General features: G+C 40.2%; 1 protein-coding gene across 1 annotated transcript; it reads right to left on the bottom strand.

Moving 5' to 3' along the window:
- Positions 1 to 512: 512 nt before the first annotated feature.
- Positions 513 to 17,957, bottom strand: LOC121249815 (CCR4-NOT transcription complex subunit 10-like). Its single transcript, XM_041148618.1, is given in 7 exon segments — positions 513 to 923; positions 926 to 2,840; positions 11,805 to 11,876; positions 11,955 to 12,041; positions 12,155 to 12,334; positions 13,712 to 13,798; positions 17,351 to 17,957. Coding segments are annotated over 7 exon segments (2,580 nt in total). The 5' UTR covers positions 17,552 to 17,957; the 3' UTR covers positions 513 to 885.

Below are 17,957 nucleotides of genomic sequence, written 5' to 3'. Positions count from 1 at the left end.
ACATATATGTTTTTTGTTTTAAAAAAAAAAACGAAATTGTTATTTTAAAGTAGGCCACTTTGATGAAGCAAATTAGAGCTGCCCTCACGCCCATATGAAATGCTATCTCTTAGCCATATGGACTTTTCACATTCATGATCTCATATGAAAGAAATTTTATGACTTTTCTCAATTAATTGGGATAATAATAACATGGATTATTTTTATTAATTATTATTATTTTACACTACTTTAGTTACGTTGTACGGCATTCGATTGATATCGATCCCAAGGAATAATGAATGCACACAATTACATTTGAAAATCGCCATTGCCATTCAAGATGACAGTACCCCTTAATCTAACCAAAATTTGGGAAGATGGATGGATGAGAATCAATTAATAGGGTGATCGTAGAGAAAAATCCACCCCTTCTCTCATGCTTGCATAGACGACGGTGCATAGTCATCTGGATATCAACAATTTCCACGCATGCATATGACAGAAAGAAAAGAAGTTCAGAGCCTTTGAAATGAAAAGATGACTTGGGAATTCAAATTCAAATCGAAAAATGTCAATTCCTTTCTCGAGGAGCACATGATCTCTCTCTATTCTTGAACACCAACTGGATTAGCCACTACAACACGATAACCCCAATCAAACTACATCTCAAATCTGAAAGGTGGGCATCCGCACTAACCAAATCACAGCCACAGCCACCACCCCAAGTAATGGACTCTAGATGTGAAAAATTATAAGGGGCCAAAAAAAAAAAAAAAAAAAAAAAAAAAGAGGAAACTTTATTCCCTGAATTGAACTATATATATGTTACATATCCTCGAAAGGATTTGCTGATCTAACCGCTATCTAATGCTGAGAAGGGGGGCTGGACATTCGGCTCAACAATCAAGAAGAAGAATTATTCAATGTTACGCCACTGGGAGGAACCTGACGCGACTACTCTGCTTTAACTTGGCAAGAGCTTCTGTAGACTTACCGAGCTTGAGATCCACATAAATCAAAGTCAGAGTCGCTTCCCGACTGTTGGGTAATATGGATAGTGCTTGCGTCGCAAATTGATGGGCCTGCTCAAGTTCGCCTTGCATGGCAGATACCGCAGCAAAATTTGCATAAAGTGCTGCACGCGCCTCTTCCGGCTTGAGGAAGACGATACCTTGTGCGTCCTCGGCTAAAGAATTCATGGTAGTCACTGATCCTCCATTAAACTCTTCGCTATCGATGGTCCCCTCCACTTGCCATTGCTTCCAGTCCTCTTCGCTGAATGGCAAATCAAAATTACTTCCCCCAAACAAATAAATCGACAAATGCTCAGCAGCTTCCTTTGGTCTATTTAACAGGCAGAGGGCCTCCGCTGCATACAAATGACCAAGAAAGATGTAAATTCTAGAACATTCTGTAAGTTCCAAGAGAGACCTAGCGGTCAACAGGGCCTTCGTGGGGTTTTGCAGTTCCAATTCTACATAGGCTACGTTAGCAAGAATAGCTTGCTTGATCAACTGATTTTCTCCTCTCTGAATATCTTCATAATATGAGAGAGAATTCTGTATGAGCTCCTGACTTGTTCCTCCCTTTGGTTCTTTGGCATCACCATTTGCATTAGCCTGACCTACACCTAATGTTACAGTAAATGCTTTTGAATCAATGTTGTTAAAGTTCTTGTGGTTTGAGTTCTTGGACGAAGCCGCTTCACTTGATTCATTTTCCTCCAAGGAGGAACTCGAGGGCAAATCAGATTTTGAATAGTTCCACTCCGAAGAGTTCAGCAAGTGCAGAGCATTGTGCAGACACTGTCGGGCAAGCGACATTGAAAGCTTTGGTTGCCCATCACTTCTCAGAGTAAAAGTATCCCCTTCAACAGAGTCCACATGTCTGTTTCTTGATATCCCATCTTCGACAACAAGTTGCCTCCATTTTGCCTGGCCAATAACATGGACTTTGACCTCTGATCTTTCTGATGGAGCATGACTAGTTTTTAGTAGTCCCTTCTCTAAAGCCATCAGACAGCATTCAGCAAGTCGGAGCCATAAGAGAGGTCGGTTGTAGAACACCAAACTGGCCTTCTGGAAGCAGCGAGCGGCAAGAATTGGTTTCCCACAGGCCAAGTACTGTATACCGCAGTTATATATTATAAGAAAAGAGTTATCCTGGGAGAAAGTTGACAGCTTTAACGGCTTTTCCTTCCGAAGTGATGAAGTATTAGTCAGTGCCTTCGAAAAAAATATTGATGATGTATGGTATTTCCCAAGCTGATAATAAATGCACCCAAGATTGTTGTTGAAAATGCTTGAAATTGCCATGTCTGTCCGATTACTTGAAGCCACTAACAGCTTAATGGCTTTACGGTGGTTGCCGCGTGCAGATTCAATCTGAGACTTCAGGAGGAGAGCCTCCGTCGATGAATCTTTCCCACGTGCAATGTTCATAACATGCTTGACTTCACGTTTTGCTTGCTTGAGGTTCCTAGTGAGAAGCAGAAACCGAACTTTATAAAGCTGCAACTTAAGCTTCAGATCAACTGTGGTCAAAGACCTATCAACAGTTGGCCTTGACAGATCATTTGAAGACGAAATACCAGAAGGCCTCACTCGATTTTGTCCACCGATATCTAGTGTTGAGAACATAGTTTCATATTCAAGTGCCTCCTCTGATAAGGTCCTCGATAAAGTATTTTCTGAGGCGTTCACACTCGCAGCTAAATCTGAATGAGAAGCATCTGTAGCCGGTGAAGGAACAGAGGAAGATTTTGCAACGAGGTTCCCAGACTGTTGTGTTGTGTTGCCACTGTCACCTTGACTTGTGCAACTAACACCAAAAGCTCTTTCCAAATAAATTAATACATCCTGAACACAAGTAATCATACCATTTTGAATAAGGACAATAGAATGTGGATATGCAAATTGAAAATGATAAGTGTGAGTTTTTCAAATGAACGTGAAATTTGGACCAAGACTGTCAGCAAACTGGCATATGATCAGCATTGTCTAAACTGGATTATCATTTTTTTTTTTTTATAAATAAGATGTAAATTTTATTGATACGAATGAAATAGGCAAAACCCGTGTACACAGAAAGTATACAATGCTGCCCAAATTTTATCATTGCCCTATATATGGCAAGAATCCAGCTCCATTAGATGGCTTGAACTGCCTAAAATGCACTAGCATATGATCTAAAGAACCTCAACAGTTTCATTGAGTTAAAAGTTTCTATAAAATGCACTTTCAATTTGATCGGTCAGGTTTAGAAGGTCAACAGAACAAAAATTATATCTTGCACACTTGTGTTCACAAGTTTACAAGATCTACCAATGCAACACTTGTGTTCACAGTTGCCACAGCTTCACAAAGCACACCTCGACAGGGGGCCACATATCTTGTACATTGTACTTGTGGACATCAAGGCTTAGGCTATTTGAATTCTAAATTCCCTATAATTACACCTCTCCCAGATTAATTCAAGAAAGAGCTTGAAATAAGTTCCATTTTTTTAATAAACAAAAAGGCACACAGCATGTTTCAATCACATTACCATAGAGCACATTTACAAAGGAAGAATACCAAACCACAAGCAAGAAAGAACTTCTTAGCAGGACATGGCAAACCATTTTTAATTGTTATTGTTAAATTATGCATGCGCCTGTGGCTAAGAAAACCAGAGCATCACAAGATTGGGAAGTAGATGCTTTCAGAGAGTTCTATAATTTGCTGCATTCCACTAGTGTGAGAGTGGGAGATGTAGACAAGGTCTCTGGATCCCCTAAAAAAGGGGAAGTACACCGTCTGTTCATTCTATCAGGCCCTTACTACTCAAAGATACAAATCTTTTTTCTTGGAAGAGTATCTGGAAGACAAAGGCACCTCTAAAAGCAGCTTTCTTGTATGGACAACTACCTTAGAGAATATTGTCACCATAAACTATCCTATGAATTTTATGCATATATCACATTACTAAAATCGGGCAGCAAGAAAAAGCACCCAATATGGTTATGTTATGTGCTGATATCAATAGAAATAATAACTAACTGTTTCAGGGGTTCCAACAGGAAACCCCAAAAGAAGGCTGCATAGCGATTTCACTCTGTAGCAGAATACCTTGAATTGTTGAAATTTGAGACAAGGAACAAGAATTGGGAAGTGGAATCATGGGAAGGAGCCCATTTAATGATATCCTTCAATTTAAAGGCAACAATATAATTCTAGATTGTATCATATTGAATATACTGTCCAGAGTATCTTGACGTGATAATATTGAAGTGATAGGTCTTAAAAAACAATTGTAAGTGATAGGTCATATCCAGTTGGGCACATTGGATTTTCTCTCCTAATTTTTTTCCTCCCCGTACACTCGAGGAAAAATGTTGTCTTTCCGTCAGTGTTTCTTCTGCTAACGGTGGTTAAGACCAGTGTTGTTTAGCCCAGTTTTTTCAGTACTTTATGTGTAGTTGTGTTGTGATGGGGTCTAGTAGGAATGTTATTATTGAACAAAAGTGCTTCAAATTTAAGAAGATAAATGCAAGGTGGTGGAGAATCACTGAGAGTAGCTGTCGTGCTATGGATCACATTTTCATTGATCAAGATTTGTTGGGATGGCTGGCTGTCATGGTGGAGGAAGGTGCTTTTGAGGGACCCTCTGTTTTCCTAAGATAGAGTAGAAATGGTTCTCAGGTGTTGGTGGTGCAGAGGCAGCATAACTCTCATGGGAGATTTTTCTCCTTATCGGAGTTCAGTCAAGAGAAACGGCGCGGCTTACTAGTGATACCGAAAGGGAGGAAAGAGGTAGGTTGGAGGAATTTTGGAGAGTTGTTGAAGGAAATTTCTACAACTTCCTTTGTTTTGGGAAGGAACAACAAAGGGAGCCGCCCATGGACGCCTCCTCCTCCACCGTAGGGGCACCAGGTCTTCTCTTCGTACAGAGAGGCCTTGTCTCGAGCTCCAAAACCTACAAAGGAGACAGGCGTTACTTCCACTCTGGTGAAGGTGCGGCTCTGTGAAGACACAAGTTTGGGCAGGAGTCTGTCGGGGCCAAGTTTGGCAACTCTGCTGCATGCTTTGGTTGAGATGGAGACGCAAGTGGGGTGTTTGCATATTAATATGGGGATATATAGTTCGAGTCCCCTTAGGGTCAGTGGAGGTTTACCTGGTTGTTAACTTCAGGGCCCCATGAGATTAGTCGAGATGCGCGCAAGCAGGCCCGGACACCCACGGTTATCAAAAAAAATATATATGGGGATATTAAAACGTTGCGTTGAGGAGGGATTGCAGAGGGAGAAGGCTCTCGTAATGGGCCAGGGAAAAGGCTCTCGTAATGGGCCGGATTATGATCTTGGGCTCCAGGGAGAAGGCTCTCTTAAGGGCAAGAGTGTGGCTTCTGATGGGCCTCAATCGCAAGCAAGTCTTCAAGTGGCCCAACGGCCCAACACGCTGGCCCAGCCCGTCTCTCAAGCCCAGGGTACGAAGCCTGCCTAGAGACGCAGGGCTGCTAACAAAGAAACCCCACTGTCGTGTGGGCCTCAACCCCCACCGTTGGTCGTGGGTCAGGGGTCGACGTCGATGGTGGTGGGTTCATCGGAGGCGGTGGTGGGTACGCCGGCAAGGTCTGCGGTGCCAGAGTTAGCATCGGTAGGGATTAGAGTTGTTGAGCCGAATCTGAGTAGTGCCATTAGTTGCTTTTTATCGTCGGAATCTGCACAGAATCAGTCGTGTGATAAGGAGTCAACGGGAGTGGGTTTGTCGGTGAGGTTTGGGGTCAATGGGAGTGCGTCGACAGAGGCTACAGAAACAAACCCGAGCCTGTGTAGTGTTGAGAAGTACATTTTGGCGCCAGAGTTGGTACAGAAACAGATGGCTTCCCTTGCGTCGACGACCCAAGCGATGGCAGCCACAACGACGGAGAACCAAGCGACGACAACCCATTCGACGAAAACCCCCGATGAAGCCAATTGTCCTGCGCAAGTTTCGTTGGAGCACAGGGAGCTTATGGGTGGACCGCCACCCATTGAGGTGGCATAGATTTGGTCGTCGACATGCTCTTGCCCATCTCCCGAAGCTTTGGTGGTGAAGTCACTACCGACGTTGTCAAAGTGGCTTGATGGCGACGAATGCCGATTTACCTGAGCTTTTCAACCTAGCGGTGACACATACAATGCCGCCAGCACCTTCTGGGTTGCTTCCTGTCCCCTTGGCGGCGAAGGCATTGCTCCAGGTGTCGGATCAGGTTGTTTCTATGGGATTGGAGACGGCAGAAGAACCCAGTGTTTTCAAAAATTCTGGCCCTTTGGTTCTGTTTTCGGCTAATAGGGATGGGGAGGATGAACCTACTCCACTCAACTCCTTTCATCCCAATGTGTTAGATTGGAGGGTTATCCAGAGAGCGATGGACATTAAGCATATAATAGGAATTTCTTACAAGGATTTCGAAGCTGAATTTATGGCCCTACTTATAGCTGTAGAGGCTATGAATGCCCAATCCAAGTCCAATCAATCCTTGACTTCAGACAAAAAAAGGGAAAGAGAACTCAAAAGGCTAAAATGGGCAATAAAAGAGGATGGAGGTGAGAAGAGCTCTACTTGGGAGCATTGTAAGGGGAGGGGTAAAATGGCTGTCCCATGAAGCCAAAAATATTATCATGGAATGTGAGAGGGCTGCATGATCCTAATAAGTGGCACCAAGTCAGAAATTTACGTCGCCAATGGAAAGGGGACATCATATGCTTACAAGAGACTATGTTGGAAACTATTACAAGACATAGTTCGCAGTCTATGGAGAGGACAACATGTAGGGTGGTCTTACCTACCATCAAAAGGAGCTTCTGGGGGAATTCTAATTATGTTTGACACGAGGGTGGTGGAAAGGGTGGAGGAGTGTGTGGGTGATTTCACGGTTGCATACTCTTTTGTTAATCTAGAAGACGACTTCAAATGGGCATTCGCTGGTGTTTACAACCCAAATATTGATTCAGAGAGAAGATTTTTGTGGGAAGAACTGGCGGGAGTCATTAGTTGGTGGGAGCTACCAAGTTGCATTGGGGGGACTTTAATATATCTCACTTTCCAAGTGAAAGGTCGAGTGGTTCTCACATCACTCCAGCTATGAGAGATTTTTCTTATTCATTTTAGAACAGGAGCTCATAGACATTCCACTATCAGGAGGCACGTTTATTGGGAGTCACACTTCTTGGATGTTGCTCAAAGAAGATTACCTTGTTTATGCTCTGATCACTTCCCCATCATTTTAGATTGCGGAGGCATCCAAAGGGGTAGAAAGTATTTTAAATTTCAGCATATGTGGCTTAAAACTGGCAGTTTTGTAGACAGAGTCAAACAATGGTGGACTTCCTATAGTTTCCAAAGCTCTCCAAGCTTCATTATGGCAAAAAAGTTGAAAGCGTTGAAACCGGACCTGAAGCAATGGAATGAACAAGTTTTTGGTAATGTGTTTCAGCAGAAGCGGAACTACCGGGTCTGGAAGGCGAGGAGGAGGCCAGAACTCTTTCTGAACCTGATAAAATTCGCAAGAGCCAGGTAGTTGCTGATCTTGAAAGGGTTACTTTGATGGAGGAGATTTCTTGGAGACAGAAATCAAGGGTACTCTGGCTTAAGGAGGGGGACAAATGCACGAAATTCTTCCATAGGATGGCTAACTCTCACAGGAGGAACAATGCTATTGATATATTGATGAGAGATGGGGCAGCTTCTTCAGATCAAATGGTAATCAAAAAACACATTGAACAATACTATCAACAACTCTTGTCTGAAGAGCACAATTGGAGACCAAGAGTGGATGGTTTGTCTTTTTCCACATTAGACCAGCAGAGTGCAGGGTGGTTAGAAAGGTCATTTACAGAAGAGGAAGTGGACAATGTTATCAAAGGTATGGAGAGACTATCGCCCCATTAGTCTTGTGAATGGAATGTACAATATTCTTTCCAAAGTGTTAGCAAACAGATTAAGCTCGGTGGTGGAAAAACTAATCTCGAAGCCGCAAAATGCGTTTGTCAAAGGTAGACAAATCCTTGATTCAGTACTTATCGCAAATGAAGTCTTGGATGGTCGATTGATGTCTAGAGAAACCAGGCTACTTTGCAAGTTAGACATGGAGAACAAATATGATCATTTCAACTGGAAGTTTCTTCTTTACTTACTTGGAAGATGTGGTTTTGGGGGAAAATGGCAGAAATGGTTAGAATTTTGCATCTCTTCAACTCATTTCTCTATCTTGGTAAATGGCTCACTGGTGGGTTTCTTCAACTCCTCTCGTGGCCTGAGACAAGGAGATCCACTTTCTCCTCTACTTTTCTTATTTGTCATGGAAACTCTTAGCAAGATGATTGAGAGCCTGGTGGACAGCGGGTTACTCCATGGTTTTTCAGTGGGGAATGGCGATCTCAACATTTCTTACTTGTTATTTGCTGATGACATGCGTATCTTTTGTGGTGCACACCTTGGACAAGTCCAAGCCTTGAGGGCACTACTCCTTTGCTTTGTTGTTGTGTCAGGTTTGAGCATCAACCTTGCAAAGTCGAAAATAGTGCCAGTAGGGGCTATCCTGGACGTGGAGATTTTAGCTACTACCTTGGGATGCAAGATATCTTCCGCTTCCTATAAAGTATCTTGGCTTACCGTTGGATGCCTCATTTAAATTTGAAAGGATTTGGAATGATGTAGTCGAAAGGGTGAAGCGCAGATTAGCTGCTTGGAAGAGGCTATACTTGTCGAAAGGCGGTAGGTTGACTTTGATTAAAAGCACTCTTTCAAACTTACCCATCTATTTTTTGTCTTTGTTCCAGCTTCCCAAAAAGATGGATAACCGCATTGAAAAGCTACAAAGGGATTTCTTATGGAGTGGATTGGGGGAAAAGTTCAAATTCTACCTGGTTAATTGATCAACAGTTTGTACCCCAATTTCTGGGAGAGGGTTGGGGATTCGCCACTTGATGAAATTCAATCAAGCTCTTTTGGGTAAGTGGTTGTGGAGGTATCAAAATGAAAGGGAGGCCTTATGGAAGTCTATTATAGACTCACAGTTTGGGGAAGCTTGGGGAGGATGGTGCTCGAATGAGATACGAGGCACTCATGGAGTGGGCATGTGGAAAAACATTAGGAGCCTTTGGGGGACCTTCCGAGGACATGAACATTTTGTTATAGGCAATGGTTCGCGTGTCCCTTTTTGGTTTAATATATGGTGTGGTAACCATTGTCTACGAGATACCTTCCCTGCCATCTTTGCGCTTGCTAGAGTAAAGGAGGCATCGATTGCTGAACTTCTGGTCTTTTCAAATAGCACCCCTCAATAGAATATTGACTTCATTAGTGCAGCTCATGATTGGGAGTTGGAGTCTATTACAGAGTTCTTTGCGACATTACATTCCGCAAGTTCCAAGGGGCATCGGAGACATGATGCATTGGAATCATTCTAAGAAACGTATTTTCTTTGTCAGTTCTTTTTATCAAAAGCTCACGAACCCCAAAATATCTATGTTCCCGTGGAAAAGCATATGGAAGATGAAAGCTCCTTCAAAAGCAGCTTTCTTTGTCTGGACAGCATCTTTGGACAAGATTCTCACTACACATAATTTAAGGAAACAACGGCTTATTGTCCTAGATTGGTGTTGTATGTATAAGAAGCATGGGGAGTCAGTTGATCATCTGCTTTTACACTGCGAGGTGGCCAAGGTTATATGGAATGATTTTTTCTCAAGAGTCGGATTGTCTTGGGTTATACCTTGTAGATTGGTGGATTTCCTCGCAAGCTAGAGAGGACTACACGGCGATTCTCAGGTAGCAGCAATTTGGAGATTGGTACCAATATGCATGTGTTGGTGTATTTGGAGGGAGAGAGATGCTCGATGTTTTGATGATCAAGAGAGAACAATGGATGAGCTCAAAGTTCTTTTTTAAGTCATTGTTCTTATGGGCGGGGGGCTATTGTTTGTAACGGACTTAGTGTCCATGATCTTCTCCTTTCTATTGTAACCTCTAGATGGGCGTTTTTCATGTATACTTCCTGTGTACCTGGGCTTTGCCTATTTCTATGAATACAATATCTTTGATTACCTATCAAAAAAAAAAAAAAAAAAAAAAACAATTGAGTCACTGGCCATTTGAATTGCTCTATATGGATAACCCATAGATACCAATAGTAAAGCAAATGATACATGAAACAGAATTCTAGACAATGCAACACCAGAGATGAAATAGGTAATGAACTTAGGACTAAAACCATCCTTTGACTGAAGGTTGTGTGAATTAGAGCCACTATTCTTCAACAAATCAGGTAATCAATGTCAACTTTTTTCTGATTGGTATACAAATTTTATTGATAATAAGGATAGGTAATAACCCGAGTACATGGGATCATTTACTTATCAAAAAAAGTACACAGAATGAATGTCAACTTAATTCACTCCATTGTGGTTTACCATTTACTCATTTAGAAGGCTATGCACACGACAATACTGTATCATGCCTACTGCGTAAGATTATCTACAATGTCATAGCAAGCCATGAAAGCTACTTGAAGGAGTAAACCAATATCTTTCCCTACTCCATTAAAAGGTCACAAGAAAATAAGAATATGTCCGTGTCAAAACAAAACCAGTCATTAAACGGCTAAGACACATATACAAAGCTATTAATGAAGACAATAATAAAGCATGGAGATATCTAAATGTGAGAATTCAAAGCATTTATTAATTCAGTAATCTACCAAACAATTAAGAAACAAAGAAAGAACTTTGTAAAAAGAAATTGGGCCTTTTAATAAAATTTTCTAAACAAAAGCTACAAAGTTTCATATACTTTCAGGTCTCAATTTCATCTCACTAGGGTCACTAATACTCCCTGATCTTTAAGGAGAAGAAGACAAACTCCCACCAAAAGGTAAGTAATTTGTTTCGGATGTTCAACATTAGCAACAGGTCTTCCACTTAACAACACCCCCCCCCCCCAAAAAAAAAAAAAAAGACCCACGCCTGCCCCAAACTAAAAAAGGACGTCATTTCCTCCCATTATCGCCATAACGGGAGGAGCAAGTCACACAGGATATACAACCACAAGGCTCAAGTTCAGCAGTTGCCTCTTTCTAATAATACTATATTTACTTTAAAAGCAAACAGTGGTAAAAGTTCAAGAACATGGGGCAAAAGTTTTTATTGAACTGATTACTCAAACTAGTAAAATAGAACTTACAATGGACGAGCCTAGAATATTTTTCTTTATTAACTTATTCCATTGGCCAACTGTAATAAACTTCAATGACATGACTATTCATGATTTCCTTGAATCTATAGTCAATTTTGCATAGGTGTTGCTCTTGTATAAGTCTTGTGTTGTGCCTACTTTCTACCAACGATAAAATTATGGGTAATGATATCATTACACCTCCTTTACTACCCAGCTATTTTTTTTTTTCATTTTGCTCTTTGAATCTAGATTAAAAATCTCAGGACATGACCTTCTTGCATAATTTAGAAGAAAATAAATTAAATCAACTAACGTAATCATGTAATTTAATTAAAAATAAATTCAATTTTATAAAAATTGACCTTCTTTTGCTCTTTGAGTAAATTTTTATAAAATTGAATTTATTTTGAATTAATTTACATGATTACATTAGTTGATTGAATTTATTTTCTTATAAATTATGCAAGAATGTCATGTTCTGAGATTTTTAATCCAGATTCAAATAGCAAAAGAAAAAAAAATTGGCTGGGTAGTAAAGCAATAGTAAAGAATGTGTAAGGGTATTATTGCCCTAAAATTATTATTTACCAATCAAAAGACAAACAAACAAAAAAAAGAACTTACAGCAGACTTTGAAGCATCATTGCAAGCAAGCCCAACATCTAGCAACAAGAGGCAAATATGAAGAGCTGTTGTCTGCACGTAAGTTTATAGAAAAGCATTTAACACAGGATTACAACCACCTAAGAAAACCATAGGGTACAACCATCATACCTCATCTATCGGTTCAATATTTTGATACAAAGGTTCTAGAACCGATAATGCCTTTGTATATTCATGGAGATGGAACCAGATAACCGCCTGATAAAAGCAGGTTTAAAAACAAGCATGTCAATTCAAACAATAAATAAAAGAAAGAAACTACCCTTCAGCAACCTCCAACAAATTTACTTAAAGACGTACATAAAACATACAATGTTTAGGATTGCCACGGAAGTGTCAAATTCATCTGTGTAAACAATATTGGAACTATTTGCTGTGGAAAGTTGATTTGCCATTGTACTTCCTTTAGACCCCAAAGTGACTTTATTCAAAAGATTGCTAACAGCCTCCACCTGTTCTCCAGATGCACAGGCAAGCTCCTCAATTCTCTTCTGAACCAATACCACCAAAAAGAAACAATGAATGACATATAAACAACAAGCAAAGATGAAATCATCAACTAGTAATCAAAATGAGTCTGGAATACTAGATGAGAGAATCACAAATATTACCTTAATGCAGGGAACAAAATTTATCTCAATAGTGGCTATTTTCATTACAGCAGTTATATAGAATTGAAGGAATAGTTGCACAAGAAAAGGAATACAAAATGGTGGCCACAATACGGAACAAGAAAGAAAAAATCAGTAACTTTCCCGAGTATAAACAGCAGCAGAATATATTTCAGCCATTCGGTTCGAAGGTCACTGTATGTCATTATTTATAATTTAAACATTTCCTGTAAAAAAAAAATTACTATTTAAACAATTGGCCTTCCAGAAAGATGTAAATACTAGTTAAAAGGCAGGCCATGATACATTACATACTGCAATTTCCAAACCAATTTACAAACATGGTTAGCAATTGAAAAAAAAAAAAAATTGCATTTATATGCATATAAATGGCTTCATTTTCTAATCTAACCTAGAAAGTTTTAATACACACACACATACATATTTATATAAATTTAAAGAACATGGTGATGAACTAGAAAAAAAAAGTACTGACACTACAAAACTATACTATAGAAATCATTATTCTTCCTAGGGTTACATATTCAATGATAAACTCAGATGCTGGACTTTTTCCTTAGTTGATTAGAACTCAGATATTGAACTTTAAGCAAATCACTTTTTCTTCTAAGATAATATTATTGGTCTCCACATGACCACCCTGCAGTTGGAGAATGATAAACCTCACATATTCGACAGTTACAATTTTTTTTGTTGGCACCAGGTGTCCGAGAACAAAATCCCGACTACTCCCGGGGGTGCACAGGCACTCAGCAAGGAGTTTTTTCGCAAGAGCAACTTAGGTAATTCAAAGGGAAATTCCCCTAGTCTGATGGCCCTTAAAAATTGTTTGCACTAAAGAGGATTCAAACCATAGACATAATGTGCCAGTCATATTAAACAGCCTAACCAAAAGTTTCCAAGTTATACCATTAATTACTCTGATGGGGGTAACAGTAGGTAATACTTCTCCAACTAGGTTATATTTTATTTTCCCTGACAATGAAAGTATGGATATGCTAAATCTCAATTTCCTCAGATTCTCTGATCCTCTCTCTATATTTCCAACAACTCCAAAAGGAAAATCACGCATAACATATGGAAATTCTAGAGTGAGAAATATACATACATATATATATATTGATAACTAGAAATATACATATATATTCTTTAGCTGTAAAGGGTTTACTTGGTTCTAGCATATACTAATATGACTATATAACACCATAGGGAGAAAAGGTAAAAAGGATAGTATACCTTGACATTATTAAGTGATTCAAGCAACTTCTTAGGATCTGAGCAGCCATCCCGAAAGAATTCGGAAATTGCAACATTGTGAAGAACCTAAAAAATATATACATATGATTAGAAACCATAAATGCTATAGCTGAGAAAGATGATAGCACTTCCATCTTGCTGAGTGCATCCTAGTAATTATGAATGTGTCTACAAATAAGGTTGCGAGTCTGATCCACAAATAGACAGCAATGCTTACAGTTGAACAGTGACATCACAAGTAGCTTAAATTTTATAACAGAACATTCAATCAAGAAGTTGACAATAAAATTTGTCCAATATAAAATTTGTCGAATATAAATCCAGAATCATCTTAAGACTTTGGCGTTGCATATGGAATTCCAATAAATACGGTACAGCTAGTCTTCTGGAACATACTAAAACAAAAACACTTTTCCTAGTCATGGAGGCCCTAAGTAGAATGGTGTCGGCGGCGGTAGATGGGGGATTTTTTTCAGGATTTTCAGCGGGAGATAATAATCATGGGTCCATCATTATTTCCCACCTTTTGTTTCCGGATGACACATTGCTGTTTTGTGAGGCAAATGTAAGACATGTTCAATCTTTGAAGGCTATCTTACTTTGTTTTGAAGTGGTATCCGGGTTGAAGATTAACCTTGCTAAGACGGAGATGGTTGCGGTGGGGGAGGTAAGCAACATTAGGGGGTTGGCGAACATTCTGGGATGTGCAGTTTCTTCGTTGCCATTGAGGTATCTCGGTCTTCCGTTGGGGACTTCTTTTAAGGCTAAAACAATTTGGGAGGAGGTGGTGGAGAAAATAGAGTGTAGGTTGGCTGGGTGGAAAAGATTGTATTTAACTAAAGGTGGGCGGATCACTCTTATCAAGAGTACTCTATCTAATCTCCCCACATACTTTTTGTCTCTTTTTCCTCTCCCCATCAGCATTACAAATAGAATAGAGAAACTTCATCGTGACTTCTTGTGGGGTGGAATAGGAGATGAGTAGTTTAAATTTCACTTAGTAGGGTGGGATAAGGTGTGTACCCCTTTGAGAGATGGAGGATTGGGTGTCCGTAATATGAGGTCCTTTAATAAGGCTCTATTGAGTAAATGGTTGTGGCGCTATAATAATGAGAGGGAAGCTTTGTGGAAAGGGGTGATAGACATGAAGTATGGAAGTACCTGCGCGTGCGCGGGGGGGGGGGGGGGGGGGGGGGGGGGGGGGGGGGGGGGGGGGGGGGGGGGGGGGGGGGGGTGTTCTAGAGAGGGGAGGGGGGCATATGGTGTGGGGTTATGATGGAAGTTCATACGGAAAGGTTGGTGCTCCTTCGTTCGTCATACTTGGCTATGTTTGGGGAATGGCAATAGGATTAGCTTTTGGCATGATGTGTGGGTGGGAGACATGGCGTTGAAGGAGGCTTATCCCACTATATTCAGAATTACACGGGACAAAGAAGCTATGGTGGCTGATTTGCGGGTTATTACTAATGGCATACAAGAATGGAACATTAGCCTTACTCGTGATACACATGACTGGGAAGTGGCGGAGCTGGTGGAGTTTCTTAACCTGCTGTATACTGCTGATATTGCTGTCACAATGAAGATGAGATGGAATGGAGACCTTCTAGGAAAGGGATTTTTTCTGTACGCTTCTTCTATGAATCATCTACCATACAACAGAGGCAGAATTTTCCTTGGAAGAACATTGGAATAAGGCACCTACAAAGGTGGCTTTCTTTGTCTAGACAACAGCTTTAGGGAAGATTCTGACTATTGATAATCTTAGAAGACGTGGTTTAATTATCACAGATTGGTGTTGTATGTGTAGAAATAGTGGCGAATCGATGGACCATCTACTCTTACATTGTAAGTTTGCAAGAGAAATTTGGAATTATTTCTTCAGTAGAATGGGAATTGCATGGGTAATGCCGGGAAGAGTGGTGGAACTACTAGCAAGTTGGAGAGGGATTACTGGGACACCACAAATAGCAGCTGTGTGGAAGATGGCTCCTTTATGTATTCTCTGGTGCATTTGGAGTGAAAGAAATGATAGACTTTTTGAGGATCATGAACGCTCCTTGGAAGAGTTTAGGAGTTTTATGTGGAAGACTTTATTTATGTGGGCCATTGCTTTAGATATGAATGGTCTCAGCTTCCATGATTTCCTTGTAACTATTTTTAGTTCCTAAATAGGTGTATCCACATGTATACATTCAGTGTACCTGGACTATGCCTACTCTTTGATAAATAAAATATCTTATTACTTATCAAAAAAAAAAAAAAACATATATGATTTAACAAGTAGTGTTGACACAATACCCTTCAATTCATGGAGGTACAATACAAGATTGGCATATATTCAAACAAAGACCTTTTCATATTTAATTCCTCTCAATTGTGAGCTGACCAGAGAATTATGGGCAGTGATATTCTGCAGTTCTGGGATTGAGCCAATCATGCCTCGGCGAGTGGTGGAGTTGTTTGCATGCTGGCAGAGCCCTTGTGGAGATCACAAAAATTCAGTTTGGAGGATGGTCTCTTTGTGCTTAATGTGGTGAAGTTAGCAAAAACGAACTGTCCAAACAATTTTTTCTTTTACTAGTTGGGCATAACCTTCATATACTTCATGTGTACTAGGCTGGGTCCCTTTTGTGCTATTAATAAAATTATGTAAAAAAAAGTCTATCAATGTTCACTAAACAGACATTCCTCTGCAATACAGCAAACTTACTTTATCTATGGTTTATATCATAGAAAACAGCAAGCATGTTGAAGGTATTTTTTTTTTAAAGAAGAAACCAGCTATTCCCTCTACAAAAGGACCCCAATTAACATCTGATATAGGTTAGTAATAAAAACAGCATGGTGGAATAATCACAAAGCTTGTACCTTTCTAAATATTCTTTTGCTCTATCATGGTTGCTCTAGACAGTGAATCTAAAAATTGCGTTGATTCAAGAGGTAATTTCTGATACAGTTTCATCACTGTATTGTACCTTCTCATTTATGCATGGAACCACAAAGAAGTAAAAGTCATTCTTTCTCCATGGATCCTGAGATCTGTTCTTGAATGTAATATTATTTATTCTCAATGAAAGTAATTTGTTCGAAATATGGCACAACCTCTCCGTTCAAAACAAATTACAGCCAACAAGAACTATAAAATTATAAAACTCGCAGCACTACTTTCAAATCATTCCAAAATATACAAAAGACTGTCTTCAAGAAGAACACGAACTTAAAAATTAAAATTAAAAATTAAAAATTAAAAATGAAAATAAAAAACTCGTCCCCATCTCGAATTCTCCTCTTTTATCGAACTTACCTTACTAACTTATAAACCCCACATTTCTTTTGCGTTTTCACTCGTTCAAGCTGCGTAAAATTTATATTTTCAAATACCACATGAGACTCGAACTTCACAGCTAAAGTTAAATCACACCCATTGGGCCCATTCATTTCTCACGCTAACATCAACCAAGTTTCGACCATTGCCACTGAGAAAAGCAACGAGCAAAACAGCGACTTATCCGATCAATATACACACTGCAATCGCAACGCACAGTAAAACCAACTAAAAGAATAAAACAAATGTAATCAAGAACCGAAACATGTATGCGCGAGTGTAGAAAGGCTTACTTTAGGATCGTTTTCCTTCTTGAGCAAGAGCTGGTTCAGGACCTCGACGCACTCGGCGAACTTTCCCGACTGGAAGTGCAAGGCGGCGTCCTTGGCGAGCGCAGCCGCAACGGGCAAAACGGCGTCGTCGTCGGTGCCCGAGGACCCGTCGCGATTGGGAGCAGCGGCAGCCATCGAGGACGAGGAATCTCGCGCGTCCATTCCAGCAGATCGACCAATTGGAGGCTGAGATTACCAGATATTACAAGTACCTTATCCAAAATGGCTTAAATCCGAACCGTAATGTACGAGAAATCTAGAAAAACCCGAAAATATTCAAATTTCGACTAGGGAAACTGAGTGCGGTTATGGATGATTGGGGGGGGGGGGGGGGGGGGGGATTGGAGGTTCGGAAACCCTAAGTTTCGGAATATTGCAGAGAAGGACACCTGTTCGAGTTTCTTTTGCTTAGATGTGTCCGATTTGCAGAGAGAGTGAAATCCGAAAACCTACAAGCCAAAATCGAGAGAGTGGGAGAGAAAGAGAGAACTTTTCTTCTTTATGTTTCAAGTGTTGGGCCTTTTTTCATTTTCATAGGTCTTTTTCCGAATTTGGACACAGGATTTTG

The sequence above is a fragment of the Juglans microcarpa x Juglans regia genome, chromosome 2D, assembly GCF_004785595.1.
Source record: "Juglans microcarpa x Juglans regia isolate MS1-56 chromosome 2D, Jm3101_v1.0, whole genome shotgun sequence".
Lineage (NCBI taxonomy): Eukaryota > Viridiplantae > Streptophyta > Magnoliopsida > Fagales > Juglandaceae > Juglans > Juglans microcarpa x Juglans regia.
The sequence above is the reverse complement of the archived record's forward strand: the minus strand, read 5'-3'. Positions and strand labels throughout refer to the sequence as shown.